This window comes from Prunus mume, linkage group LG5 (genome assembly GCF_029339155.1).
Source record: "Prunus mume cultivar Tortuosa linkage group LG5, ASM2933915v1, whole genome shotgun sequence".
Classification (NCBI taxonomy): domain Eukaryota; kingdom Viridiplantae; phylum Streptophyta; class Magnoliopsida; order Rosales; family Rosaceae; genus Prunus; species Prunus mume.
Window position 1 is genome coordinate 18779111 of NC_142702.1, and position 27274 is coordinate 18806384.

Genomic DNA, 27274 nt, shown 5'->3' on the forward strand with positions numbered 1-27274 from the left:
AACACACCAACATGAAATATTGTTTATCGAGCCTCCATTAGTGTAAAAGGACTGTGACTTCATTAGCTGAGAATGCTTTAGAAGAATGATTGACTTTGAGTTCATTGAGATCCCTTTCACTATGAAAACCAGGTTTTTGAGGTTGAGGCAATGACCCTTCACCACTCATCATTACAACTGCAGCTGGCATGATTGGCCTATTTGTCGGGTTACGCTGCACGCTTAAAAGACCTACATGATGAAGATAGAGGAGCCCCCAAGAAATTCCATTAATAATGTCAAGGCTCTTGGACCAATCTAGCATCATGCTTTTTCTTGCAATTTCTAGTCTTGTGATTTTATGTTTCCACTTGTAGGATGAAAGTAAGGTTTTCTTCAGGATCAAAAGAAGTACAAAGCTACAGAAAATGGTTGATGCTTTGTGTACCACCGTTCCCTGGATCCTGAATCATTAATAATTTTGTTTTAGAACGACCACATTAGAGGAGTAACTTCATCAAAACCAATGTTTTCAAAGCGGTATAAGGCGTTTTTAGTAGCGCTATGCGAGCGTAAGCCTTGAAGCATTGATCGTAAGCCTTTTGAACATTAATTTATTTTAATAACAAAAATTTATAAATAATACAACACAACTAAATTATAGTACTAATTCATATTTTGTAAATATATTTATACAACATCAAAATATTAATTCAATTCATTCATCCCACCCCATAGAGGCAAAAGAATTTAATAGAAACTTCATAAAACTAGGGAGAAGAGGAACAAAAGAGTGGACAAGAATATCGGGTAAGGGTTATATCCTCTGCGGCAAGGTTATCCTTCAGGTCCAACTTGGGTATAATATTAATGTTATAGTATATAATATATATATATATATATATATATACACCCCTTCTATTGAGGGATCCCTCAAATAATTTTATTTGAGGATGCCCTTTGTACCCTACAATTTTTTTTCCAATGATCAAAACCATCTATTTTTTAGGTCTTCATTCATAGATCATCCTTACAAAAAATTAGACAAATCGGAAACCGTTTCGACATCCAATTATGTCCTACAAAATCAATGAACACGGTGCTTCAAGAAAATACTAAAATTTCAATAACTCAATTGCATGGTCAAAAGATATCGGATTCAAGTGATTTTTTGTAGAGATGATCTTTGAATATGTATCTACAAAATAGACGGTTTGGATTAGTGAAATACAATCCGGAGTGGGCCCTACAAGGTGTCCCTCAAATAAGCTTATTTGAGGGATCCTCAATGGAATATATATATATATATATATATATATATACGTCAGTTATAGTTGAGGAGTCAAGCGTCGTTTAACTTAAAATCAAGAAACCAAAACCTTAAAGCGAAGTCGTTTTATTGAAGAAAACCTAAAAACTTCATCTTCTTCATTGCGCCTGCGAATGCAAAAGCAGTGCCGCCTCGCTCCGCCTCGACCGCCTCACCACGCCTTGATGCGCCTCCTCCGCTAAGCGTGCGTAAGCTAAACGGACAAGCTTGAGGCGATTTCCATTCGCTTGTTTTAGAACGATCAAAACCACAGTATATAACGTTACTTATAAAAATAATTTTATTGTTGCTTAAATGATTTGTTACCTTATTATAGATGATGCCCCTAAACTTATATATTTTTGCTTCTCATGATCAAATCCTTGTTCCTTCATGACTTTGTGCAGCATCAAATGGAAGACAGTGATGAAATCGATTAAAAACACAAAACGGGGAGGAATGAGAAGCTTAAATAAGGATGATTTCTTTACCCAAAAAAATAAGGATGATTTGTTTGGTGATAGGACAATTATGGCCTTTCCTGCTTTGGTAATTCCTTCTTAGCTTTAGCTTAGCAGATGGTGCCAAAGAGTCTCTTGCTTTTGGTAAAAAAAAAAAAGGGCCCTACTTGCTTTTACAAAAGGAAATACTAGAATTTCGTCTTCGTGATGTAGTTGCGCTATATTATTGCTGGACTAGTAACTAGTTTCTTTGTTGAAATGCAGAAAGTGCTTGTTGAATGAACAATTATCCAACACTCCATCAATTAATTCTCTTGTTTGTTCTTATTATATAGGAAAAGGATTACCACATGATTGTTTTCCCAGGTTTCTTTGTATTCTTTTGAAATTTATGGTTTTGTTTTCATTTAATTTGGTGTTTAATTAACTTATTGTGTACATAGGTAATTATATTAAATCGTTGTTGCAGATGGATGAACAAAGATGGGAGGACTTAGAAATGGACTGCTTGGTCAAAGTGTTGGAGAAAGTTGGAATGGAGTCTGTTGATGCTCAAAATGGTTAGGCCAAGATTGAGTCCAACTTAGTGATGAGATGTGATGGATGAGGAATGAAGGTGAGGACCTTAAGTATGTGTGTAAGGACTTGGGCAAGCGATAAATGTAAAGAAGACAAGATATACGTGGTTCACCCTTAATGAATGGGCTACGTCCACGGAGAAATATGTTCTCATTATAACGGTGTATGATTACATTTGTACATGGGGTTGAACCTGAATATAAAGATGACAAGTGAGATGCCCAGGCTAGGGATCTAAAAGAGAGTCCCCGGCCCTAGGGTCTAGCTCTGAGACCCGGATCCTCTTCTAAGTGGAGAGAAGTCCCCTTTTCACATGGATACTATTCCCTATTTATAGGGAGGTGAAAGTGGGATGTTTGTGTAGATTTCCGATGTGGGACTTTGCGCAAGTCGCCGTGGTGGTGACACGTGTCATGGATGTTGATGCTCTTGGTGCTAGTTGCTTTGAGGCTGGATATGCTCGGTTGATTATGGCGTAAACAGAGTCACTGCTTTTGGATGTCCCTTTTGTGTGAAAGTCATGGTACTACAAGGCGACCCTCAATCCTTCATACTGGCAATCTCTCATTTTCCCAGACAACGAATGTATGGCAGTCTCGCCTTGGGATGTGTCTGAATGTCCAAATTTTCAAAATCTTATGGACAGATTTGCAAGTGAATATCAAGTTGATGGGGATCGCTTTTCTAAAGTTTGTGATCAATCGGAGCAGCGGAAACGCTACTGTGCTCAAGCTTCCCAAATGCTGCATACTAGAAGCCTTTGAATTTGCTGCAATGTGTAAGTTTTCTCATTTTCACTTGTTTAACAAAACAAGTTAATTTTCAAAACCCTCAAGTATACCCAGTTTAATTTTCCTTGTAAATGTAAATGTAGCATTTTTGTTGTTCTGGAATGTGTGCAGGTGTCCTCACCTTGTGACTTCGAGTTTACCAGTAAATTTATTGGACAGCAAACACACGAACCCAGAGCTGATTGGCAAGTGGAAAAATTTGGAGGTGTTATCATTGGGTTCATGCTTAAATTTGGCGAAAATACTTGCAATTATACAAACACATTGCAAGAATTTTTATGGTTTAGATTTGTCCAAAGGCACTGTTCATGGGCGTGTGGCATTGTCAATTGTGAAGTTGGTGCCTAATATCAAGTACTTAAATTTGAAGGGTGCAAAAGTTAATGGGGATGGTCTTGTCACGTTGCTGCACGAATGCAAAGATCTGGTGATGTTGAACCCCAAAGATTGTTCTAGTTTTTGATGAGAACGACGATGAAATATCAAAGCTTGCGTCTCATATTAGTAAATTTATGTGTGAGGGTTTTGAATTTCCTGAATTTCTTCATGGTATGGACAATTTTGTTCTTCCTGTTGATGGATGCTCATTTCATCTGCATGTGGAGGAGATGCGGGATGAAATGCCTAATGATTTGCACGATGTGTTCAATGATTTGGGCGACGAGGAATGAAGAACTATTTGATTGTACTAAGCGATATCTCATCTTTGTTATATTTACAACACTAATGAGTAATTATGTGTGTTGAGTGTGGTGTGGTGTTCATCGTGTGTTTTTGGACAATGTTACTCTAATGAGGGCTTGTTATAAGTTCCTATCTTGATTTCATTATAAGCTGCGTTCTTAATTTGGAAAATGGCCATTCTAAATTCCTTAGCTACATTTTCTATAATATCACATGTGCTCACGATTGTTCTTCAGGCCTTGCCTCTGCCTTTATTTCTATCTTAACTTTCCCTTCCCACCAAAGGTTTTCCTAACTAAATTTCTTTGAGGTTCAGGAAAAATTTATTGGTGAAAGAATTTTGGTTGCACCAGCTTAACAACAGGCACAACCAGTAGACAAATGAAATAATATGTTATATTTAAGAATGAGATGCTACTTCTCATCTAACACATGTTGTTTGAATTCTCATTTAGAATAATTCATATATCAATGTCATATGACCTTTGATACCTTCAATTAATTTCAAAATAGAGCTGCAAACTTCTCTTCGTTGTCGATTGTTTTATATCCAATTTTTCATCTATATAGAATACAACGCGAACTGATATATCTCATAGCAGAAGAGCAGTATTGTCAAGGGCAATAAGAAAAAAGGCTGTAATTGGGTTTAACGTGTATTATTTGTTAGAAATAAAATGTGCCCAATGGGCTAATAGCTGGAAATCATTAGAATGAGAGGTATAATAAATAATTTAAATTCTCATTCCCCAATATCTCATGTACAAATAAAATAATTGAAGAAATAACTCTAGGTCAATAGGCTAAAGTGGTATTTTAGCCCTAAACCCTAAAATGATATGACAAAATTGTATATTTAAAAAGTTATAGCCGCGCGGCTGTACTTTCTAAAACATTCGAATCTTTTAAATGTATTGCCGGGTGGTTATACTCTTTAAATATTAATATATTTGAATATTTTAAGAGTATAGGATCTTTTAAAAGTATAGCCGTGCGGCTATACGCTTTTAATATTAATAAATTGGAATATTTAAAGCGTATAGCCGCTCGGCTATACTCTGTAAATATATTCCAATCCAACACGAAGCTTGCACTCGCAGGGGACGGAGCTTGCAGACGCAGTCACAGCCATTTCGCCTCTCTATCAACTCGAGCTTCGATTTGTTTTCTTTGGTTTCGGCTGCTTCGTCCTCCGAGTTCGGCACCCAAAAAAGACCCAACCCGCCTAGGAGGCCCGCCCAGCCGCCTAGCGCCCGCCTAGCCGCCTAGCGCCCGCCTAGCCGCCTAGCGCCTAGACCGATTTTTCGAACACTGCGATTGACTGGAAGTCTGAAACCCTAAATTGAAAAAGTTTAGCTACAAATTTGAGCTTGAGATTGAGATTGAGAAGCCGAAGCAAGCACAAGTCAAGTCCATAGAAGAAGAGATCATGAGACTCTTAATTCATCTAATTCCATTCCTCTCCCTGTTTCCCGCCTTATTCTCTTCTCTCTAGGCTCTCTCCCAAACGACATGTTTACCTCACCACACCAACGACAACTACGACAATTCCTCCCTCTCCCAACTCCGCCTTATTCTCTTCTCTCTTCGCATTGACGGCCTGGCACAGAAGAAAAAAATACAAAATTTGCTGACTTGGTGTCTGTCTTCAGTGGAAGGAAATGATGAAGCTATCCTATCATGGAGTTTCTATGTTCTTTCCAATAACAAGGTTCGGTTTTTAGGTCCCAATCTCAAATTCTGACGATTTATTTCTGGTTTGGTTAAGCAATAGATTGATTGGTTTGGTTCTTCTTGCTTGAAACTTGATAAATCTTTATGCATTCGATATTCATTCATTGATGGTTCTTCTTGGTTGGACTGCTTTTCATTCTTTGGATATTGCATTTCTGTTATAGATTTTTTTGATCATGCCCTCTTGTTTGCTGATAGAAAAAAATATATATGAAAGATTTGTCTCCTCCTCTTGCGTAGGAACACAAAACCAACCCACTAAAGAACAGAAAAAAAAATTGAAATATTACACCGCCTCAAGTGAAAAATCTAATTCATTTAAGCTTTTACATTTGTTCATGTATCAGCATCTGTGTTTCTGTAGTGTGAACTCCACCTCAACTCTGAAGGAAACAAAAAAAAAAAAAAATAGAGGGTGCATTTGCTAATGCATGGGTTGGGAATCTCTTAATTATATTTAACTTTTCAAACTGACTTCAAAAGCACCAAATTAACACACCAACATGAAATATTGTTTATCGAGCCTCCATTAGTGTAAAAGGACTGTGACTGCATTAACTGAAAATGCTTTAGAAGAAGGATTGACTTCCAGTTCATTGAGATCCCTTCATTATAAAAACCAGGTTTTTGAGGTTGAGGCAATGACCGTTCACCACTCAGCATTACAACTGCAGCTGGCATGCTCGGTCTATCTGCCGGGTTACGCTGCACACTTGAAAGACCTACATGAATTGATCTCACAACTTCATGTGGATCACTGGAGTCCCCTACTGATGTATCAAGCACTTCAATGGACCCGCTTTCTGTGTATAGCATCCATGCCTAAACGAATTCCTCAAAAGTTCAAAACTGTTGTGCTTAATTAAAAGAAGAAACAGAAACAAGTAATGAGTAAATCCTTTGTTCCTCTTCCCACTCGCTATCTCTAGCACCAACTCACCTATTCTTCAACTCATTGAAATCCTCTGTTTCTCCTCATGTGTAACCTCATTCTTCAACTCATTGAGTCCTTGTGTAGAATGTTTTGAGAGCCTTTTCACAGCTATTTCTTCTCCATCTTTTAATGTACCCTGAAATCCATTAGCCACATATGATGACCAAAATCCATACTCTTTTGTTCACAGACGTTCAATATACGACTTGTATCCATAGTCCTGACCCAAATGACATGTGGAAACTGTCAAATTTAATTGTGGGGAGGACTATGTTTGATTTTACCTTAAAGACTGATCCTAAACCACCTTCTCCAAGTTTATTGTTGTTTGAAAAGTTTTTGGTTGCACAAACAACAGTGGCCAAGTCAAATAATGGTAATTCCAGATCTTCCTTTTGGCCGGGCTTCAGTTCTCCTGTGAAGTATGTAGTGAAGTAAATAATGTAGCATGGAACCTTAGCTTAGAAACCAGAGAGGCAACAGCAAAATTTTTCTATAGAACTGAACCTACCTATCTTAGAAAATGGAGGGGGCAGAAGAGACCTCACATATAATAGCAGGGTTAGGCCCAGGATCAGCAGTGCAGTAGACAACACAGTACTGGTTACTATGATCTTTGTATTGTGTCCTTGATCTAGGAATGAAGTATTTGAAAGCAGAAGATTGAGAAGTCAGAAATTCATAAAGAAAAAAATCTTTACTTTTTATCATCCAACGAACAATTAATGCTAGTTTCTGAGACAATTCTAAAGAAATATTTTTCTAATAATGTCAAAAGTTTTCTGGCTCTATCTTGTTTCTAATCATGTCACTGTTGGAAGATTTCTTTCTTCTTTTTTCCTTGGTGGCTTTTATTTTTCTTTCAAACTTTGTTTTAAACAGCAAGATGATTCCATACCTAGTTCTGATGAAGCCATTCTTATGTAAATATCTTGCCCATTTATATTGGAATATCTTATATCAACCAGATCGCTGAACCACAGCAAGCACCCCCTTCCTCCATCTCAGATATCCAAATTTGAAAAAGCGGTGCAGGAGCAGATGTTCATGCACATCATCTCACATTCCTTGAGGTTCATACTTGTGTTTACCAGGATTGTTCTGTACTTGGCAATTTCACCCCAGAGTACTTCTTAAAGATGTCTCCACTGCAATTCAGTTGGCTCTTTCTCACACAGCTATATGACCAATCCACCAAGTCCCAGTCTTGTTGAAAGTTTGGTATAAATCCTTTCAAGCAGCTACATACTGGGGACTTGTCAATACTACATGCACCATTCGGACCACATATTCCATATTTGTCACAGATGTCAGTCGTTGCTATTAGATAAACGACCCAACCTTGGTTTCCATCACTCTCGATGTAGCTCAGCCCAAATCCATCTTGAGTTAACGCCAACCTGAAAATAGTTGAGCTGTTAGAAGCTTATAACCATAATATACTTTATCATCATTATCCAACACAAAATCATATGTTGGATTTAAATTATGCATCCCACTATTGGATTCCATTCCATGGTGCAGTCCGATATTTTATAACAGAACCCTCCCTCAGAATTAATTCATGGTATCCATAAGGACCAAGTTGATATGCATAATGTCCTTGAGAAGGATCCTGGGGCTTTTCCAGGGTGTAAAATGCCAATTAAAACCTGGGATTTTGTTCCTAACAAGCTTCATACCTGGTATTAATGTATCACCTGGGTAATCAAAACTCTGCCATAAAATATTATCAGGGTCATTATGACCATTGCCATCTATCACAACAAGATTTCTGGAATCCAAAAGTTGTGCCACTGGATTCTGTGCAGAACTTGATGTGTTGGAAGGCCTGTAGTGTTCTTATGGTCGACAGGGACAAGAATTCCAGGGCTGCTCAACTTGAATACACCTGATGAACTAGTGAGGGGTGTGTTTCTTTTAATCTGCACTATATATGCAGAGTCTGACTCTAATTAGAAGATAATTGTATTAATTTGGTAAAGCTTTGTCTGTAACTCTCTGACCTTTAAAAATTTCACAATTAGCAGCATTGGCAATACTTGATTAGAAAGTAGAACCCTACAGTATATAGTTAAGTTGAGTAGCTGGGAAGACAATTAGTAACCTTTCAATACTAAAGTTGAATAGTGGGGAGACAAATTACTAAAGTTTCAAGGACAGATAAATAGGTTGAATTTCTCATAAGGGATCCCCCTTCACTGTAGCTTGGAGTAGAATTTATTTTGACACAATATCAAGTATCAATGTAAACACGTTACTGATGCATTATCGACAATATCGATGCACGTCATACCAAATTTAGATGCGTAATTGAATGGAAATAAACATCACTCTCTCCAGTGTGAAATGGAGAAAATTCTCTTCAATCAAAAGTGGGCTTACTTCAAATTTAGTTCAAGAATGATGGTGTCTTGCCTGACAATTGACAATTAGGAGCGTTCCTCTAGTAGAAAAATCTAAATCATTTGTGGTCAATGGTCATCCACTCACTTGGTTAGTCTTCCGGAATCAAATACCAAATCAACTCAAAGGAAGCTGCAATTTTCTGAATTGTATACTTGTTTTAATTCTTCTTATCTTTTTCTCTCTTTCAGTTTTTTTTTTCTCCCTCAAGTTAATACTTAAGTGAGTTGCCAAATGGGTTAAAAAAAGAGAGTAGAAGACATGAACCCCACATTTGACTTTAATAGACAAATGCCCAAGAGAAGTACCAATAAGAGCATTTATATTTTTTTCAATTCTAACATCATGTCATCTATATCGCAATAGGCCATTGTAGTTAAATTTTCAAATAACCAAGATGCTCTCTATTTTCCAAAGAAGACTAGAAAACAACTTACCATCTATCTGGTGCTGCTTCTTCCAAACATTAGAAAAAACAGAGCTACACGCAGGAGGAGCACAGGAGATGACACAATACTGCCTACTATGGATGATTCTTACTTTCTTCACGTTCAATGAGACTATAAAATATAACCCAAGTGGTGTAACCCCCCGGGGCGAAAATTGGGTTTAGCAGGTTTAGCACTGATTGTTGTGTAGTCTTCATGATCTAGGCAGGAAATATAATTGAAAGCAAAAAAGAGTGAGAAGTTAGATATTGATAAAAAAAAAACCTTCTGTAATGTCTATCATCCATTGATTTTAACAGACGAATTTTGAAAGTAGAGTTTGATAATTGTGTCCAAATCCAAAATTATAGAGTAACAACCTTTGGGTTTGATATGTTTTGACCTTAATTTTTGTACATGATCATGAAGAGATGGATAACTCCCAATTGACTGTTCCATATCCAAAGATGTTTCTTTTTTTCTCTTGTTTTCTTTAAAATTTGCATTAACACACTGACTTTTGAGATTAAAAATGACTCGATACCTAGTTCTGATGCTGCCATTCTAAAATAAATATCTTGCCCATTTTCAGTGAAATTTCTTACATCAATCAGCTCACTAAACCACAGCAGTATCAAGGGGCTTTTGATTCTGTGGGCGTTTGGCAAGAGACCCTTGCTGGGATTGAAGCTACTGTCCTAAATTACTTTGGTGATATTTTCCTTTCCCATGGCATTCTCTGTAGTGCTCTACAGAAAACCTTATCTGTTATTTCCCTTTGTGTCCCAGTAGAGATGAACTTATCTCTGATGCAGCCATACTCCCAAGAAGAAATTCGTGAGGCCTTATTCCAGATGCACCCATCCAAATCCCCTGGCCCCGATAGTTGTCCCCACTCTTCTTCCAACAATACTGGCATATTGTGGGTCCAGATGTGACCTCTGCTGTCATCTTTTTTCTCTCCTCGAGTCGTTTATTGAACGAGGTCAATTTCGACTCTGATTCCCAAGGTCAAGGATCCGGTGAACTTGTCCCAGATGCGTCTTATTAGATTATGTAATGCCATTTACAAAATTGGCAAGAAAGTCTTGGCTAACCGTTTAAAGCCATGGTCGTAAAAAAAATAATCTCCCTTTTTTAGAGTGCTTTTGTTCCTAGTCGTCTCATTCCTGACAACACCCTTGTGGCTTCTGAGATTGGTCATTTTCTCCACAATAAGCGTCTTGGAAAGACGGGTTTTTTGGCCCTCAAGTTGGACCTTAGCAAGGCTTTTGATAGAGTTGAATGGGGGTTTCTTGAAGCGCTTATGTTGCGGCTTGGTTTCTCTCATACGTGGGTCAAACTGATCATGGCTTGTGTTTATTCTGTTAGTTACTCTTTTCTCATTAATGGTGAGCCTCATAGGCGTCTTTTTCCCTCCAGAGGGACCCACTCTCCCCTTAACTCGTCCTTCTGTGTGTTGAAGGCCTCTCTTCTTTGATTGCCCAGCATGATCGTGAAGGAAAGCTATCTGGTATCGCTATTTGTCGTGATGCTCTTAAGGTTCACCACATTTTATTTGCTGATGACAGTTTCCTTCTTCTTTTTTTCCAAAGTCGGAAGCAACTTTAATAAAAGCGGATGTAAACGTTTACATCCATTGCAAGGAAATTAAATAGCCATTGCAGGCCAAGTTGGCCCCAACTAGAACAACCCCCATTACGAAATGCATAGGCAGCAACTTGGTGAGCCATCTTATTGCAATTACGCGGTGTGTAAAGGAAAGTCACCTGCTGGACTGTCTGCGTCCACATCAGTACATCATAGATGATCCCTTCCACATCCGCATCAGGTTATCTCTGACCAGAAAGCATCTGAACTACTTTCAAAGAGTCAAATTCAGTTTCTATTTTACCATACCCACTTCCAGAGCAGACCTTCAAGGTTTTGCGGATGGCCTCAGCCTTCATCATCAGAGCTGAACTTGCCATCATATTACCAATACCATCCCCCTGAACCATCCAACCAAAATCATCTCTGATCACCCAGCCAATACCACATTTTCTATTCTATGCCTTCCAAGCCGCATCAGAATTGGCTTTGATCACTCCAGCTGGTGGTTTTTTCCACCATTCCTAAACCTTGTGCACTTCCTCAGGTGGTCTAGGAAGATCACCAAACTGAGGAGCCCGGGCATCAAGCATCTCTTGACACTCCTGACATTGAGCGAAAAACGTCTGAAGAGTCTCCACAGGATCAACATGTGTCCCCTCAAAAACCCCTCTGTTTCTACTTTTCCAAAGTTGCCACAATCCCACCACAACCATTCTCAGAACCTCCGTTGCTCTTTCATATCAACCAAACTGTTTCACCACCTCCTCCTAACAGGCCAGCAAACCCCCCTTGGAGCTAGAAGGGAGTGGCAAACTAGAAAACTCTTGCATAATCACACTGAAACAATATATGTTCATGTGTCTCATTTTATCGTCCACATCAAGCACAGAAATCCTCCACATCGATATGCCTTCGGCATAGATTAGCCTGAACTGCAAGAGAATTACACAGGCCCTCCATAAGAACGATCTTAACTTGTTTGGCACTTTGATCCCCCATATCACTTTCCAGAGCTTCCATTGTGTCCCTTATTTACTACACTCTCCCTCACCTTTTCACCCCAACTCGCCATTTCGCTGTAAATTCGATGCTACCTCATACCCAGACTTGATAGTATAGCTCCCATTTTTGGTAAAATGCCATATCAGTTTATCTGGATAGATCCAACAACTAATGTCCATTTCCAGTATACTTTGTGCCTCTTTCTGGTAAAAGCAATCATTGATCACCTCTTGTTTCCAGTGGCGCGTAGTCAATATATAAGTTAATGGAGCATCCTAGGAAAATTGGGGTGTCTCGCTGTGGTCTTGAAATACCACGGAATAGGAACCCACCTGTCACGAGACACCCAAATCTTCTCTCCATTACCAACTCTCCATCGTACACCAGACTCCAAAATTCTTCGCCCTTGAATCAGCTCGTTCTAGCCCCATGACATGCCTTACCACCCCTGAGCAGACAGGAAGACCTTTCCAAAGAAATATTTGTCATGCTAAACCACAGCAAGTAAGGATTCAGGATGTTGCACAACTCTCCATCCTACTTTGGAAAGCATAGCAAGATTGAAACCATTAAGTCTCAAAAACCCATACCACATGCCTTTTTCATGGCACTAAGCTTCGGCCAGCTAACCCAGTGAGTGCCTTTTTTTAATCTTTGTTACTCTTCCACCAGTACTTAGCAATGTCCTGTTCAATTTCTTTACATAAACTAACCGGTAATTTAAAGCAAGGCATGGCAAAGTTCGGCATAGCCATGGCTACCGCCTTAATCATGATCTTCTTCCCAGCCTGTAACAAAAACTGTTCTAACCAGCTGTTGAGTTTCACCCTAATTTTCCTCCGCACCTCATCAAAAACCGCTTTTTTCGAAGCCCTAAAGTCTGCATGTATGCCCAAATATTTACCAAAATCATTGCACTGTTGCACCCCCAAAATAGTTTTCAATTTTTGTTGAGTTCTTCAGGGGCAATTATGGCTAAATAAAATGAAACTTTACTCTAAATTTATATGTTGGCCTGAGCCCTCCTCATAGCATTTCAGAATATGTTTGAAACATGCCACCTTTTCTGCTCTTGCCTTACAGAACAAGACGAAACCATCCGCAAAGAATAGATGAGTTATGCTTCTACCTCTCGAATGAAATCGGAAGCCCCAGATATCCCCACGTTCCTCATAACTATTGATCATTGCAGATAAGCCCTCCGCACAAAGAAGAAACAGAAAGGGAGATAAAGGGTATCCTTGCCGCAAGCCTCTCGTTGGAATAACAAGAATCATGGGTTCTATATTAATCAAGAGACTATACGTAACAGTTGAGATACATTCCACAATCCAAGAGCATGTCTATTCCCAAAGCCAACTTTCCTCATCGTAGCCTCCAAAAACACCCATTCCACTTGATCATAAGCCTTGGGCATGTCCAGTTTCAGGGCGATATGACGGTTTTCTGCTCCTTTGATCGCTTTCAATGAGTAAAGAATTTCATGGACAGTTAAAATATTGTCAACAATAATCCTGTCCTTAACAAAAACAGACTCATTCAGACTAATTATCTTTGGCAACTCATGTTTCAGTATGTTAGACATAATTTTAGAAATAGGGTAAATTACTCAAATGGTCCTCAAACTTATACCCGATTTACATTTTGGTTCATCAATTAAATTATTCGTTCAAATGGTCCATCAACTCTATATTATTCGCTTCATTGGTCCTACCGTTACATTCTGTCAATATTTCCATTAAATATGAGGGCAAATTGGTCATTTCGTCCATCAACTCTCTCTCTTCTTCTTCTTCTTCTTCTTCTTCTATTCTTCCTCCTTTTCTTCAATTTTTTCTAATTTTGTATTTATTTTAACCTTATTTTTAATTGTTAATTATGAAAAGTCATGTTTACCCTAAATTTGGTTAAATCTAATAGAAAATTAGACGGTGGGACCAATGAAGCGAATAATATAGAGTTAATGGACCATTTGAACGAATAATTTAATTGAGGGACCAAAATATAAATCATGTATAAGTTTGAGGACCATTTAAGTAATTTACTCTTTAGAAATAAGTTTGTACAGAATATTGCATAAAGATATGGGTCGCTATTGAGTCATTTTTCTCGAATTGGGGACCTTTGGAATGAGCACAATATGTGTTTGATTTATTTTCCTTGTCATCCTTCTAGTATGAAAAAAACCTTGCACCATGCCAATTATGTCCTTGCCAACAACATCCCAATATTTCTGGAAAAAAAAAAAACCTACCCTTGTAACCATCAGGGCCATGGGCTATAGTTGGGTGTAATTCCTTCATGGCCGAAATTATTTCATCCTAAGTCACCATCTTATCCAGCATCTCCCTATGTGCCACTGTCGCATATATGCTTGGCCACACAATCTGTGATTCATGAATAGCTGAGGGGTTGCTTGTACAGAAAATTTCCATAAAATAATTGGTAGCAATATTATTAATCTCATGTTCACCTTCCCTCAAAATTCCACTTTGGTCCTCTAATCCATACATTCGGTTCAAACGTCTTCGTGCCATCATTTTTTAGTGAAAGAATTTGGTATTCTTATCCCCTTCCTGTAGCCATTGCACTCGAGATTTGAGCTTCCAGTAAATCTCCTTTTCCTTAATTGCAGTAGAAAGTTCACCATTCATATGTCGAACTTTTGTCCCATCATATAAACATTTTGTTGATATGCGTCATTCAACTACCCCTTTAATTCCTCAATCCGTACTTTCAAGTTTCTCCATTCTCGTTTTCTCTAGTCTAGCAACCCTTTCTTGACCCATCATAGGTTCTGGGAAACCTATTCATAGGTTCTGGGAAACCTATTCACCCTGAGAACTGATGAGTCGATTTTATATTATATATTTAACCCCATTCTTAGTATATTTTGGTTAATATTTTGGAAGAATTTTGATACTTTGAATTATATTTCTAATATAGGTCTTTCAACTTCCTCTGGAGCAAAACATAATCAAATGGACGAATTTTGGAGTAATTCCAGTTGGAGGACGTTCGTGAGTCACTTAACTTGATCGTGTCAGAATTTCAGACTTTTTCACCAAGCGATGATTTCCTGGCGAATAAATAAAGGAGCAGTGCACTGTGCTGAAATAATGACATTTTGGGCTTTTATTGCGATTTTAGAGCCCAAGATGACCTCGGATGGGTTCGTGGCCTTCTGGAGAAGCATTCGGAATATTTTTATCTTTAAAACGAGCTATCTTGGGCCAGATTTGGAGGAGATTTGAGACCAAAACGTGGCTGGGCAGATTTGGGCAGATTCTCCTAATCCAATTTGGACTTTATTTCCTAGTCTTATTTTATTTTAACTTAGTTTCCTTGTGGGGATTGGGTAGCTAGGTTTTAGGAGGTATTTAAGCTTCTTTTCACAGCAATTTGGGGGTTTCCTTTTAGAACTTTTTTTTGGCTTTTGGAGCAATTGCTAGGGTTTTGGATTTTCGCTACTTTCAGGTGTTTTCATTCTTACTCATTCAAATGATATTTTCTTGGATTTCAATTATGATTATGTGTAACTAATTCCTTTTGCTAGGGTGAGGCCGTAAGCCTTAGCATGAATATGTAGTTTTATTAATTTGCTTATGAATGGATGCATGTTTGCTTTGAATTATTAATCACTGTGTTTAAAACTATCTATCTATTTTAATGACCGATCACCATTATGATATGTAGACAAGTAATTTGATGCAATTTCTGTTGGAACATCACCCTGAAATTGAGGAGGGCTTCTTGTGATTAGTAATTGTAAGTTCACTTAAGGCGAACATCACGCTCTTAAGGGTTGCATGGTTTTTCAAAGGGTTTTCACAAAGCTTAATGAGTCTTGCATGTTTATATTTGATCTGAACATCACAGACGGATTGCATGTTAGATATACGTTTTCGCTTGAACATCACAAGGAAAGTATGCATTAGGAAAACCTAACCTTCAAAGCATATATGTGGAAATTCATAAGTAATTGATAAGATTGCATAGGATTGCGACGGTGTTGGCTAAACCCTAGTTTTCTCTAAATTCTTAGTCTTTAAAAAGAAATCGTTTTTCTTCTTTGCTGTTATTATTTCCCAACTTTCAGATTTCTTTTACTGTTAGTTTAATCTTTTCAAATTCATAAACTTCAAATCTTTGATAAAATCTATTTTAGTTATTAATTAAGAGTTAGTTTAATTACAGATTAGTCAAACAATCTTTGGGGACAACGACCTTGCATGAGCATCTATACTACAATTACCTTGTATTCTTGCAAGTATTTTCAGTGATTTTAACCCTGTTTGCGCAGGTACTAAAAATCCTATCAAGAAATTGGCGCCGTTGCCGGGGATTGTTTTAACTAATTTGTTTTTATCATATTCTTAGTTGATTTTGTTTACACTTTTTCTGTTTTTTTTTTAATTTTCGTCAAAATATTAATATGAAAAAAAAAATTTGAATCAATTTGATTCTCGCAAACTGCATGGTCTGCACGGATCGAACTGCACATCTTATCTGATTTGATCCGTAACTGAGCGCATTCGCGCATGCATAAGAGAAGTTAATTGGGCCTGGGACTGTTCACTGCAGGACACTTTTCTGCAGAATTTGTTTGTAGACGAGGTAACATGGCGTTAGAATTACCTGCAATGGTAGACCACTCAGAGAGTCATTGGCAGCCCGTGCCACTGATGTTCCTAATTGCATAGTCTATCCGACCCAGGAAGAGGGTGATTCGTTCGAGATCAAGCACCACATGCTTGAGATTTTACCAACATTCCGTGGGCTGCCTAATGAAGATGCAAACATACATATTGCAAAATTTATTGTGGGTTGCAAGAATATTTTGATTAGGGGTTTTTCTGCTGAAGCTATCAAGTTACGTCTTTTTCCTTTCACTTTGAAAGACAAGGCAGAAACTTGGTTATTTACTCTACCAGCTAATAGCATTACTACTTGGCAGCAGTTACACACAAAATTCCTGAACAAATATTATCCAGCATCCAAGACATTGAATTACAAGAGAGAGATTTTGACATTCACACAGAAGCCTAATGAAGAGTTTCATGAAGCATGGGAAAGATATACAGAGATGTACATAAAGTGTCCACATGTTAATATTGATTCAGATACACAGATGAATATTTTCTTTGATGGGCTTAATCCAACATCTAAGAGTCATGTGAATGCATCAGCTGGAGGATCGTTGTCAAATAAATCTGCAAGAGAAGCATTTGAATTATTTGATATGATGGCTACAGAATCTCAACAATGGGCAGCAGAACATTCACAGAAAAGGGGAATTTTTGAGTTATCAGCAGGATCTCCTAACATGTCTGCACAAATGGCACAAATGGAGAAGAAAATTGATGCAAAGTTTGACATTATTCTACAACAGATGGCAAGTTCTACACAGCAGCCACCTGCAACAACAGTTTGCACTATCTGCAGCATGGCTACACACGACATAATGGGCTGCCCACATAGAGACTCCTACCCAGAGCTTGTTGAACAACATGTCAATATGATGAACAGCTATCAAAGGCCTAGGAATGATGCATATGCCAATCATTACAATCCAGGATGGAAGGATCATCCTAATTTCAAATGGGGTGACAATCAGAATAATGCAAAACCATTCCAGCATGCCCAAAAACCTTTTGTTCCCTCCAAACCATCTCTGGATGATCAACTAGCTAAATTGGCAGCAACAACTCAATCATTCATCGAGGGTAACAATCAAAGATTTCAAAATGTTGAAGCATCAATTAAAAATTTGGAGCAACAATTTGGCCAGCTAGCTGCACAGATTTCAGACAGAGACAAAGGCAAATTTCCTAGTCAAACAATTCCTAATCCAAATGGACGTGAAGTTTGCAACGTTGTTCGGACTTTACGTTGTGGAAAAAGCTATGACAATCGTGAAAATAGCATTGAAAAGGAGCAACAAGCAGTGGAGGATAATATAGAAAATTTTGCAGCAGCAGAACCTACCAAAATCTGCGAAAAACATAAATGGCAGATCCAGAAACTGTTCCAAAACAAGTTCTGAGCGTGTTTATGAGGCCCCAATTCCATATCCAGAACGTTTGAAGCCAAAAGCAAAGGACCAGCAGCTCAAGGACTTTATGCAGACATTATCCAAGGTTCAAATCAACATATTCCATTACTGGATGCAATCAAGAAAATTCCATCATATGCCAAATTTTGAAGGAAGTTTGCAGCAAGAAAAAGAAGTTTTCAGATTTGGACAAAGTCGTTTGATGAGCAGTGCAGCAGTTTTGCTACACAAATTGCCACCTAAGAAAAAGATCCAGGGAGTTCTAATATTTCTTGCACTATTGGAAATTCTAATTTTAAAAGTGCTTTAATTGATTTGGGTGCAAGTATTAATCTGATGCCTTTTTCTGTTTTCCAGCGATTGGGGCAAGGAGATTTAAAGCCTACATCAATGATACTTCAACTAGCTGATCGTTCAATTACTTATCCAAGAGGTGTTATTGAAGATCTAATTATAAAGGTTGATAATCTTTATCTACCAGCAGATTTTGTGGTTCTAGACATGGACGAAGACCTTCAAACACCTATTATTTTGGGGAGGCCGTTTATGGCCACTGCTAGGACTTTAATTGATGTGGAAGCTGGAACATTGACTCTAAGGGTTCAGGACCAATCTGTGGTGTTTAATTTGTTTGAGGCAGCAAAACATCCTGCTGAACAGCAAGAATGCATGCGCATTGATGTGGTAGACAGTATGGTTCAAGACAATTTTATGCCAATTCAAAAACAGGTCAATCTGATAAACCATTTGCTGGGAAAAAGCGAAAATTGCAGTTCAATAAGCTAGAGGAAATTCGTCAAGATGCTTCTAATAGTTCTCGCATCTACAAGGAAAGAATGAAGGCATTTCATGACAGTCAGATTTTACGGAAGGACTTTCAGCCGAGACAAAAGGTTCTGACATTCAATTCAAGGCTCAAGTTATTTCCAAAGAAATTAAAATCTCGCTGGACTAGACCCTACCTGATGACTCAAGTTTTTCCTCATGGAGCAGTTCAAATCACTAATGAAGCTCAAGGCAACACATTCAAGTTCAACGGTCACAGGCTGAAACCCTACGTGGAGACACCCTTTGACACTGCAAACGAGTCTTTGACTCTGAAGGAACCAGTGATTTGACCACCATGCTTCTGCAAAGTCTAGCTACAGACTTAAAATAAAGCGCTTATTGGGAGGCAACCCAATTTTTCTAAACTCTTTACTCTTTTTAATTTTTTTTAAAAATATATATATATATATATATTTGTTGTTTTCTTTAACTAGATGTTTTTATTTTCTTTCTATTCCTAACACACCATTAATTCAATGCAGGACACAACAATCAGCAAAGCAAACATCAAAAGCAAAAAAATCCTACGCTGGAATCTCTGCACCCAGCAGCAAGTCTACACTGGAATCATGCACCCAGCAGCAAGTCTACATTACATCACCACATATACACTATGCTGGCCATTCAGGCAATTAACAAGCGCTCACTCAAAGATGCAAGGGATTCGAAATTATACCTATGAGATGCACGGATTGGGGGTCCTAAGGGCTTTTTGTTTTTTTTTTTTTTCCTTCGAGCTTGTATGTTTATTTCCCTTTCCCTTGAATCTCTCTTGGATCCGCAGACCTTACACATCGAGCACCAATATGAGTACCTGCAGGGACAAAGAACGCACATCTCTACATATCACACTTCTTTACAGATCAAGACCCAACACAAATTCTGGAATTACTCTTACCTTTGGATGATATCGGACGACATTGGTGCTGCGAGATCGAGGACCATCATGGATGCAGGTGGACGTTAGTGACGGTGCTTGACAGAGGTTTGAGACAGAGGCATGTACCCAAGAGGCTTCCAACACCTTCAGATCAGGCTCTTTCAGCTACTAAACGTGCCAAGAATTGAATTTTCCGCCACTAGCTTCAGCGCATCACCGTATAATGTCGATTTCACTGCGAAAATTGGGGGTAAGGCATCTGCGCAGATATGGGGTTCTTCAACCCAACTCAAATACACCAACCCAAATCCCCATTTTCCAGCAACTGACAAGCTTGGCTCCTTCTTTGGCTTTTAACTCTGACCGATTGTTTGAAAAACAAAACAATTGAAACTTTCTTATGAAATAAGGTTTCTGGGTCTCACAAAGGAAACCCTTGCTGCTCTGAGCTCGGGCTGGTAGAAGGGGATATATTATCTTTCAAATGACAGATGCAGCAGCTCGACCAGGTTATATTGTAGTTGTCGCTCGATTTGACACAAGCGCCTTGAACTTGGTTAAGTTGGTCGTGCCTTTACGCCACACGCAGCAACCGTCCGACCTTGAATCACCACAGCGTCCCTCGCTTTCATCATCCTGGTGTGTTAGTTTTCTTTTATTTCTTTTCCTTTTCTTTACTCTCTGTTTCTGTTTTATGTTCCTTTCTTTTATTTTATTTTATTATTATTTTCTTTCTCTCCTAATTTACTTCTTTGGTTGTTTCCTTTGTTTATTTTCCACACCTTGAGGACAATGTGTGATTTAAGTTTGGGGGTGGGAAATAAAATTTGAGTTTATTTTATTTTTGAGTCTTGTTTAAAATTTTTGTTTTTAAGTTAATATCCATAGATTATTTTAAACTTTGGAGCAAATGGACATGGTAAAGATTAATCCCACAATAGAGTCTTTTCTATTTATTGTTGCTTAGACACTAATTCATGAATTATACTTTGAAATTTGCACATCACACCAACATGGTTTTGGGGAGTGAGATTGAAATACTTACTTTTGTCTAAGTGTGTTTTAATTTTTGTTCTTTATACAAATAAAGTTAGTATGTGTTATAAAGTAATAATTGCCTCACCTGAAGCTTTGCTAGTAACCGGGCCAGTCCTGCCTAATCAGCAGTGATTCTTGAGTCAAACGGTAGAGTTTTGGCATGAGGCAGGGTGGTTAGTTGGTTTCGTAGCCTTTTCAGCTTGAGTTAATAAGTCCTTAGGGGTGTTCTACACCTAATGCCTTAAAGCCTTAGTGGTTTGGGAGTCATTGACCTAAAGCTCGCTACATGGGTTGGATCGAAAGCTTAAGGGAACCAACATTGCACAACCACTATTCTGAAAAAAAAAAAAAAAAGAAAAGAAAAAAAAAAAAAAAAAGAAAAAGAAATATATGTGAAGTATGAATAAAAGGGATGAGAGATGAGGGTTTTAGTCAAGTCTCCTTAACTATGATGGTTCACTTTACACCGAAGGAAGTTTGTGATTTCTTTTCTAATTGATTCTAAATAGCTTAGACTCTGTGGTGGGATTAATTGGATCTTTTGAACAGATGTTCTAGTTTTTAAAATTCGCTATGGATTGCAACTTGAAGGTGGAAATTTTGTTTTGGTTAAAGTGTTAGCCAGATGTCTAGTTTGTTAAGTTTTTATTGTTGTTTGAGTCTTGTTTTGCTTGAGGACAAGCAAAGAGCTAAGTTTGAGGGTATTTTGATGAGTCGATTTTATATTATATATTTAACCCCATTCTTAGTATATTTTGGTTAATATTTTGGAAGAATTTTGATACTTTGAATTATATTTCTAATATAGGTCTTTCAATTTCCTCTGGAGCAAAACATAATCAAATGGACGAATTTTGGAGTAATTCCAGTTGGAGGACGTTCGTGAGTCACTTAACTTGATCGTGTCAGAATTTCAGACTTTTTCACCAAGCGATGATTTCCTGGCGAATAAATAAAGGAGCAGTGCACTGTGCTGAAATAATGACATTTTGGGCTTTTATTGCGATTTTAGAGCCCAAGATGACCTCGGATGGGTTCGTGGCCTTCTGGAGAAGTGTTCGGAATATTTTTATCTTTAAAACGAGCTATCTTGGGCCAGATTTGGAGGAGATTTGAGACCAAAACGTGGCTGGGCAGATTTGGGCAGATTCTCCTAATCCAATTTGGACTTTATTTCCTAGTCTTATTTTATTTTAACTTAGTTTCCTTGTGGGGATTGGGTAGCTAGGTTTTAGGAGGTATTTAAGCTTCTTTTCACAGCAATTTGGGGTCTCCTTTTAGAACTTTTTTTGGCTTTTGGAGCAATTGCTAGGGTTTTGGATTTTCGCTACTTTGTGTTTTCATTCTTACTCATTCGAATGATATTTTCTTGGATTTCAATTATGATTATGTGTAACTAATTCCTTTTGCTAGGGTGAGGCCGTAAGCCTTAGCATGAATATGTAGTTTTATTAATTTGCTTATGAATGGATGCATGTTTGCTTTGAATTATTAATCACTGTGTTTAAAACTATCTATCTATTTTAATGACCGATCACCATTAGGATATGTAGACAAGTAATTTGATGCAATTTCTGTTGGAACATCACCCTGAAATTGAGGAGGGCTTCTTGTGATTAGTAATTGTAAGTTCACTTAAGGCGAACATCACGCTCTTAAGGGTTGCATGGTTTTTCAAAGGGTTTTCACAAAGCTTAATGAGTCTTGCATGTTTATATTTGATCTGAACATCACAGACGGATTGCATGTTAGATATACGTTTTCGCTTGAACATCACAAGGAAAGTATGCATTAGGAAAACCTAACCTTCAAAGCATATATGTGGAAATTCATAAGTAATTGATAAGATTGCATAGGATTGCGATGGTGTTGGCTAAACCCTAGTTTTCTCTAAATTCTTAGTCTTTAAAAAGAAATCGTTTTTCTTCTTTGCTGTTATTATTTCCCAACTTTCAGATTTCTTTTACTGTTAGTTTAATCTTTTCAAATTCATAAACTTCAAATCTTTGATAAAATCTATTTTAGTTATTAATTAAGAGTTAGTTTAATTACAGATTAGTCAAACAATCTTTGGGGACAACGACCTTGCATGAGCATCTATACTACAATTACCTTGTATTCTTGCAAGTATTTTCAGTGATTTTAACCCTGTTTGCGCAGGTACTAAAAATCCTATCAAGAACCATTACAAACTGTTTGCCATCTTTCTGCAATTATGGTACGACAACCGTTATCCGTGCCCTATTGAGGATCATAAATAAATATTCGTGTCCTTTGCCTTAGTGGGGTGACAGTTTGCAGGAGCAACAACGCATGGTGAGATCCGGGTACCATATGGTGGGTGATTTTGTTGAGAATTAAGCTACTCACTGAGCTTAATAAGAAACTGCAGATGACAATCCAGCAGATTGTTCCTGAGAAGAATGAAGAATTGAAGAACTTTCCCTTTTGGGAAGTAGCCGTTAGCTACTCTAGCTATTTTGGGATAATTTCTACAGCTGGTTTTTTGTCTGTTTCTTAGCTGTACTATGTTAACAGACTCTAGCCTAGGTGTAAGAATCGTAGCCTCCAATCATTATGAATGGTAGGAGATGAGTTCTTGTATCCTAAAATATAGGATCCTGATTTTGGCATCTTAAGTCATGTATATGAGAGCAGGTTTCGCTCACTGCATATAGAAAATACAGAACATTTTCTCATTCTCTCTGGTTTTTCTTCTCTCTTCTGCATAAACGTTTTTAATATACCAAAAACCAACATGGTATCAGAGCTCCTGTCCGAATCGAGAGAGGCGTGAGCTGTGAGAGAGAGAGCTTTCCTGAAAAAATTCCCAAAAGGGATAAAGGTTGCTCTTTTATTGTTTGGTTCACTAAGACTCACTAGGAAAATGGTGGGATCAGGTTCTTCAGGTGGAGATCTACGAACTCCACAGTTTGATGGTGCAAACTATGATTTTTGGGCTGTCAAAATGGAGACCATCCTCATAGCACATGATCTATGGGATGTAGTTGAGGTCGGAGTACAACCTCAGCCAGTTATTGAGGAGGAAGAAGACTCTGGAGGTGAAGGAAGTGAAGCTGAGCAAATTCCAGCGGAAGCACCTACTATCTCCAGAGAAGACAGAATCAAAAATGCCAAGGCACTGAGTCTCATTCAGAAATGAAAAGACTGCAAAAGGAGCTTGGGATATCTTGAGGAGAGAGTTCAGAGGAGATAAAAAGGTAAGAGCTGTAAAACTTCAAGCTGTTAGAGCAGATTTTGAGTATATGAGAATGACTGATGGTGAAAGCTTAGATAGCTATTTGGCTAGATTTTTTGGAACTGTGAATAATCTGAAATCTCTTGGTGAAGATGTGACTGAAACAAGAATTGTGCAAAAACTTTTGATGAGTCTAAGTAGAAAATATAAGTCCATTGTGTCTATCATTGAAGAAACTCGAGATCTTGATGTTCTTAGAGTTGAAGAAGTTATTGCATCTGTCAAGGTTTATGATAAAAGGGAAGACCTGCATGATGAAAGAGATAAAGTGGCTGGAACTGAGAGAGCTTTTAGTAGTCTCAAGGTTGGAAATAACCAAGTTCATGGCTCTAATAAGGGCTCACAGAGTAGACCAAATCAAAAGTGGCAGGGACAAGACAAAAAGGGATCAAATTGGTCTCAAAATAACAATGGCTCAAGCTGGAATAACAATGCTGGAGGAAATTGGAACAATAGTTTTAATTCTCAGAACAAGCAAGGTAGCAGCAGTCAAGGAAGTGTGAAACCACAATGCCAAGTCTGTCAAAAGTATCATTTTGGTGTGTGCAGGCACAAAGGCAAACCTAGATGTGGAAAATGTAATAGGTTTGGTCATACTGCAAAAGACTGTGAAGGCAACAAGCAGGTGGCTAACTGTGCAAAGGAGGAAGAGGTAATCACAGGCACCATGTTCTATGCTTGCCACTCTGCAAGTGTGAAAAATGGAAGTGTATGGTTTGTGGACAGCGCCTGCAGCAACCACATGACTTCTCAAGAGTCTGTGTTAATAAACATTGACAGGACTGTGACTTGCAAAGTTAAAATGGGCACTGGAGATCTTGTACAAGCATCTGGAAAAGGCACTCTAGTAGTTGAAACTCAACATGGGAGAAGGTATATACATGAAGTGTTGCTTGTTCCGGGCTTGGATGAGAATCTATTGAGTGTAGGCCAAATGATGGAGCATGGTTACTATGTCCTATTTGGGGGTAACATGGCTGTTATTTTTTATGATGGCAGCCTCAACAATGTTGTAGCTAAAGTGGTCATGGGAGGAAATAGATGCTTCCCTCTCTCACTAGAATCTATGACAGCTGCAGCTAGAAAAGCATCAGTGATTGAAGATTCTTGGATCTGGCATAGAAGACTTGGACATTTGAATTTTGTTAGCATGAAAAAAATGCAGCAGATGGAAATGGTGGCTGGACTACCTATGTTAACCGAAATGAAGGATGTGTGTGAAGGTTGTGTTTCAGGAAAACATCACATAGAGAAGTTTGACAAAGAGGGAGCATGGAGAGCAAGCTGTCCACTGGAATTAGTGCACACAGACTTGTGTGGACCAATGCAAAATGAGTCAATTGGTGGAAATAGGTACTTCATCACATTCATTGATGATTTTTCAAGAATGTGTTGGGTATACTTTCTCAGAAACAAATCTGATACCTTTAATGTGTTCAAGAAATTCAAAGCCTTTGTTGAATTGCAAAGTGGATTTAGTTTGAAAAAACTAAGGAGTGATAGAGGTGGTGAATATACCTCACATGAGTTTCAAGAATTCTGTACAAGCATGGGAATGGAGAGGCAATTAACCATTGCCTACTCTCCTCAGCAAAATGGAGTTGCTGAGAGGAGAAATAGAACAATATGTGAGATGGCAAGATCCATGATGACAGAGAAAGGAATCCCTGTGATTTTTTGGGCAGAAGTCGTAAGTACACTGTATCTTCCAAAACAGATGTTTTACAACATCTGTGCTAAGTAAAACACCATTTGAAGCATTCACAGGAAGAAAGCCAGGAATCAAGCATCCGAAAGTGTTTGGTTGTATCTGTTATACTCATGTTCCATCACCCTTGAGGCAGAAGTTTGATGACAAGGCTAGAAAGGGAGTTTTTATGGGATATGGAAGCTGTGAAAAGGGTTACAGAGTGTATGACTTGCAATCTAAAAAAATTGTGCTCTCAAGGAGTGTAATTTTCAATGAGGACAAGGCATGGAATTGGAAGAGTGATCAAGAGGAATCTGTTCCAATACCATTCAACCTTGGAGGAAATGAAATAGAAACTGAATTTGGTGAAGAACAAACTGAAACAACTCAGTTTGATAATGGTGGCAGCTCTCACTCAAACACAACTGTTGGTGTTTCAGTAGGAAATAACAATCAAGCTTCTACACCTAGCTCTACTCCAGTGAAGTTGAGAACTCTGGAAGACATATATGCAAGATGCCACATGTGTATCATTGAACCAGAGAACTATCAAGAAGCAGCTGGTGATTTAGCTTGGCAAGAAGCTATGAATGCTGAGTTGGAAATGATAGAGAAGAACAATACCTGGGAATTGGTTGAGAGACCAGCAGATAAACCTGTTATAGGTGTGAAGTGGGTGTTTAAAACCAAGCTTAATTTGGATGGAACAGTTCAAAAACATAAGGCCAGACTTGTAGCAAAAGGGTATGCACAGAAACCTGGAATTGACTACAATGAAACCTTTGCACCAGTTGCAAGGTTAGACACAATTCGAACTCTCATTGCTCTTGCAGCACAAAAAGGATGGAAGTTGTTTCAGTTAGATGTCAAGTCAGCATTCCTAAATGGTGTGCTTGATGAGGAAGTATATGTAGAGCAGCCTGAGGGTTTTGAATCTGAAAAATGCAAGTCACAAGGTTTACAAGCTGAAAAAAGCCTTGTATGGACTTAAGCAGGCTCCTAGAGCCTGGTACAGTGAGATTGATGCATATTTATCTATGTGCAAGTTCAAAAGAAGCATTAGTGAAGCTACTCTGCATACACTAGATCTGATAATGAAGGAGGTTTAATCATTGTCTCAATCTATGTTGATGACATTGTTTATACTGGAAACAGTGAGAGGATGCTTGCTGAGTTTAAAAGGGAGATGATGCAGAGATATGAAATGTCAGACCTTGGACTCCTTCATCACTTCTTGGGCATGGGAATACTACAAACTGATCAAGGGGTTTTCATTCATCAAAGCAAGTATGCCAAATCCTTGCTTGTGAAGTTTGGGCTTGAAGATTGCAAACCAGTATCCATTCCATTGCCTACTGGTGAGAGACTCAAGAAAGTGGATGGAAGTGACTTAGCTGATGAAGGACTCTACAGAAAGATAGTAGGAAGTCTACTATACTTAACAGCAACTAGACCAGATTTGATGTATGCTGCCAGTTTGCTGTCAAGGTTTATGACTAGTCCTACAAAGAAGCATATGGGAGTTGCAAGAAGGGTCCTAAGATATGTGCAAGGAACTCTCAACTATGGCATTGAGTATGTGAAGGATAAGTCTGCAATTCTCATTGGATTCTGTGATGCAGAT

The 27274-nt window shown here is 38.2% G+C and overlaps 1 protein-coding gene, 1 long non-coding RNA gene, 1 other non-coding gene and 1 pseudogene across 4 annotated transcripts; 1 reads left to right on the forward strand and 3 right to left on the reverse strand.

Moving 5' to 3' along the window:
- Positions 1-1819: 1819 nt before the first annotated feature.
- On the forward strand, positions 1820-3582 carry LOC148917220 (F-box/LRR-repeat protein At3g48880-like). The gene is made up of 4 exons (XM_089051662.1): positions 1820-1837; positions 2219-2309; positions 2975-3104; positions 3231-3582. The coding sequence occupies exons 1-4, from the start codon at positions 1820-1822 to the stop codon at positions 3580-3582; spliced, it is 591 nt and encodes a 196-aa protein (XP_088907788.1).
- A 2253-nt stretch (positions 3583-5835) lies between these two features.
- Positions 5836-10224, reverse strand: LOC107881147 (G-type lectin S-receptor-like serine/threonine-protein kinase At4g27290 pseudogene; annotated as a pseudogene). Its single transcript, XR_016126685.1, has 3 exons — positions 10066-10224; positions 6756-8396; positions 5836-6607 (listed from the first exon to the last, which is right to left on the reverse strand). The product of XR_016126685.1 is annotated as a G-type lectin S-receptor-like serine/threonine-protein kinase At4g27290 pseudogene (transcript).
- Positions 10225-16860: 6636 nt separating this feature from the next.
- On the reverse strand, positions 16861-20115 carry LOC148917221 (uncharacterized). Its single transcript, XR_016127508.1, has 3 exons — positions 19682-20115; positions 19460-19597; positions 16861-17113 (listed from the first exon to the last, which is right to left on the reverse strand). It is a non-coding gene; the product is annotated as an uncharacterized LOC148917221 (long non-coding RNA).
- LOC148917222 (small nucleolar RNA R71) lies at positions 16909-17015 on the reverse strand. The gene has a single exon (XR_016127559.1). It is a non-coding gene; the product is annotated as a small nucleolar RNA R71 (small nucleolar RNA).
- Positions 20116-27274: the final 7159 nt, after the last annotated feature.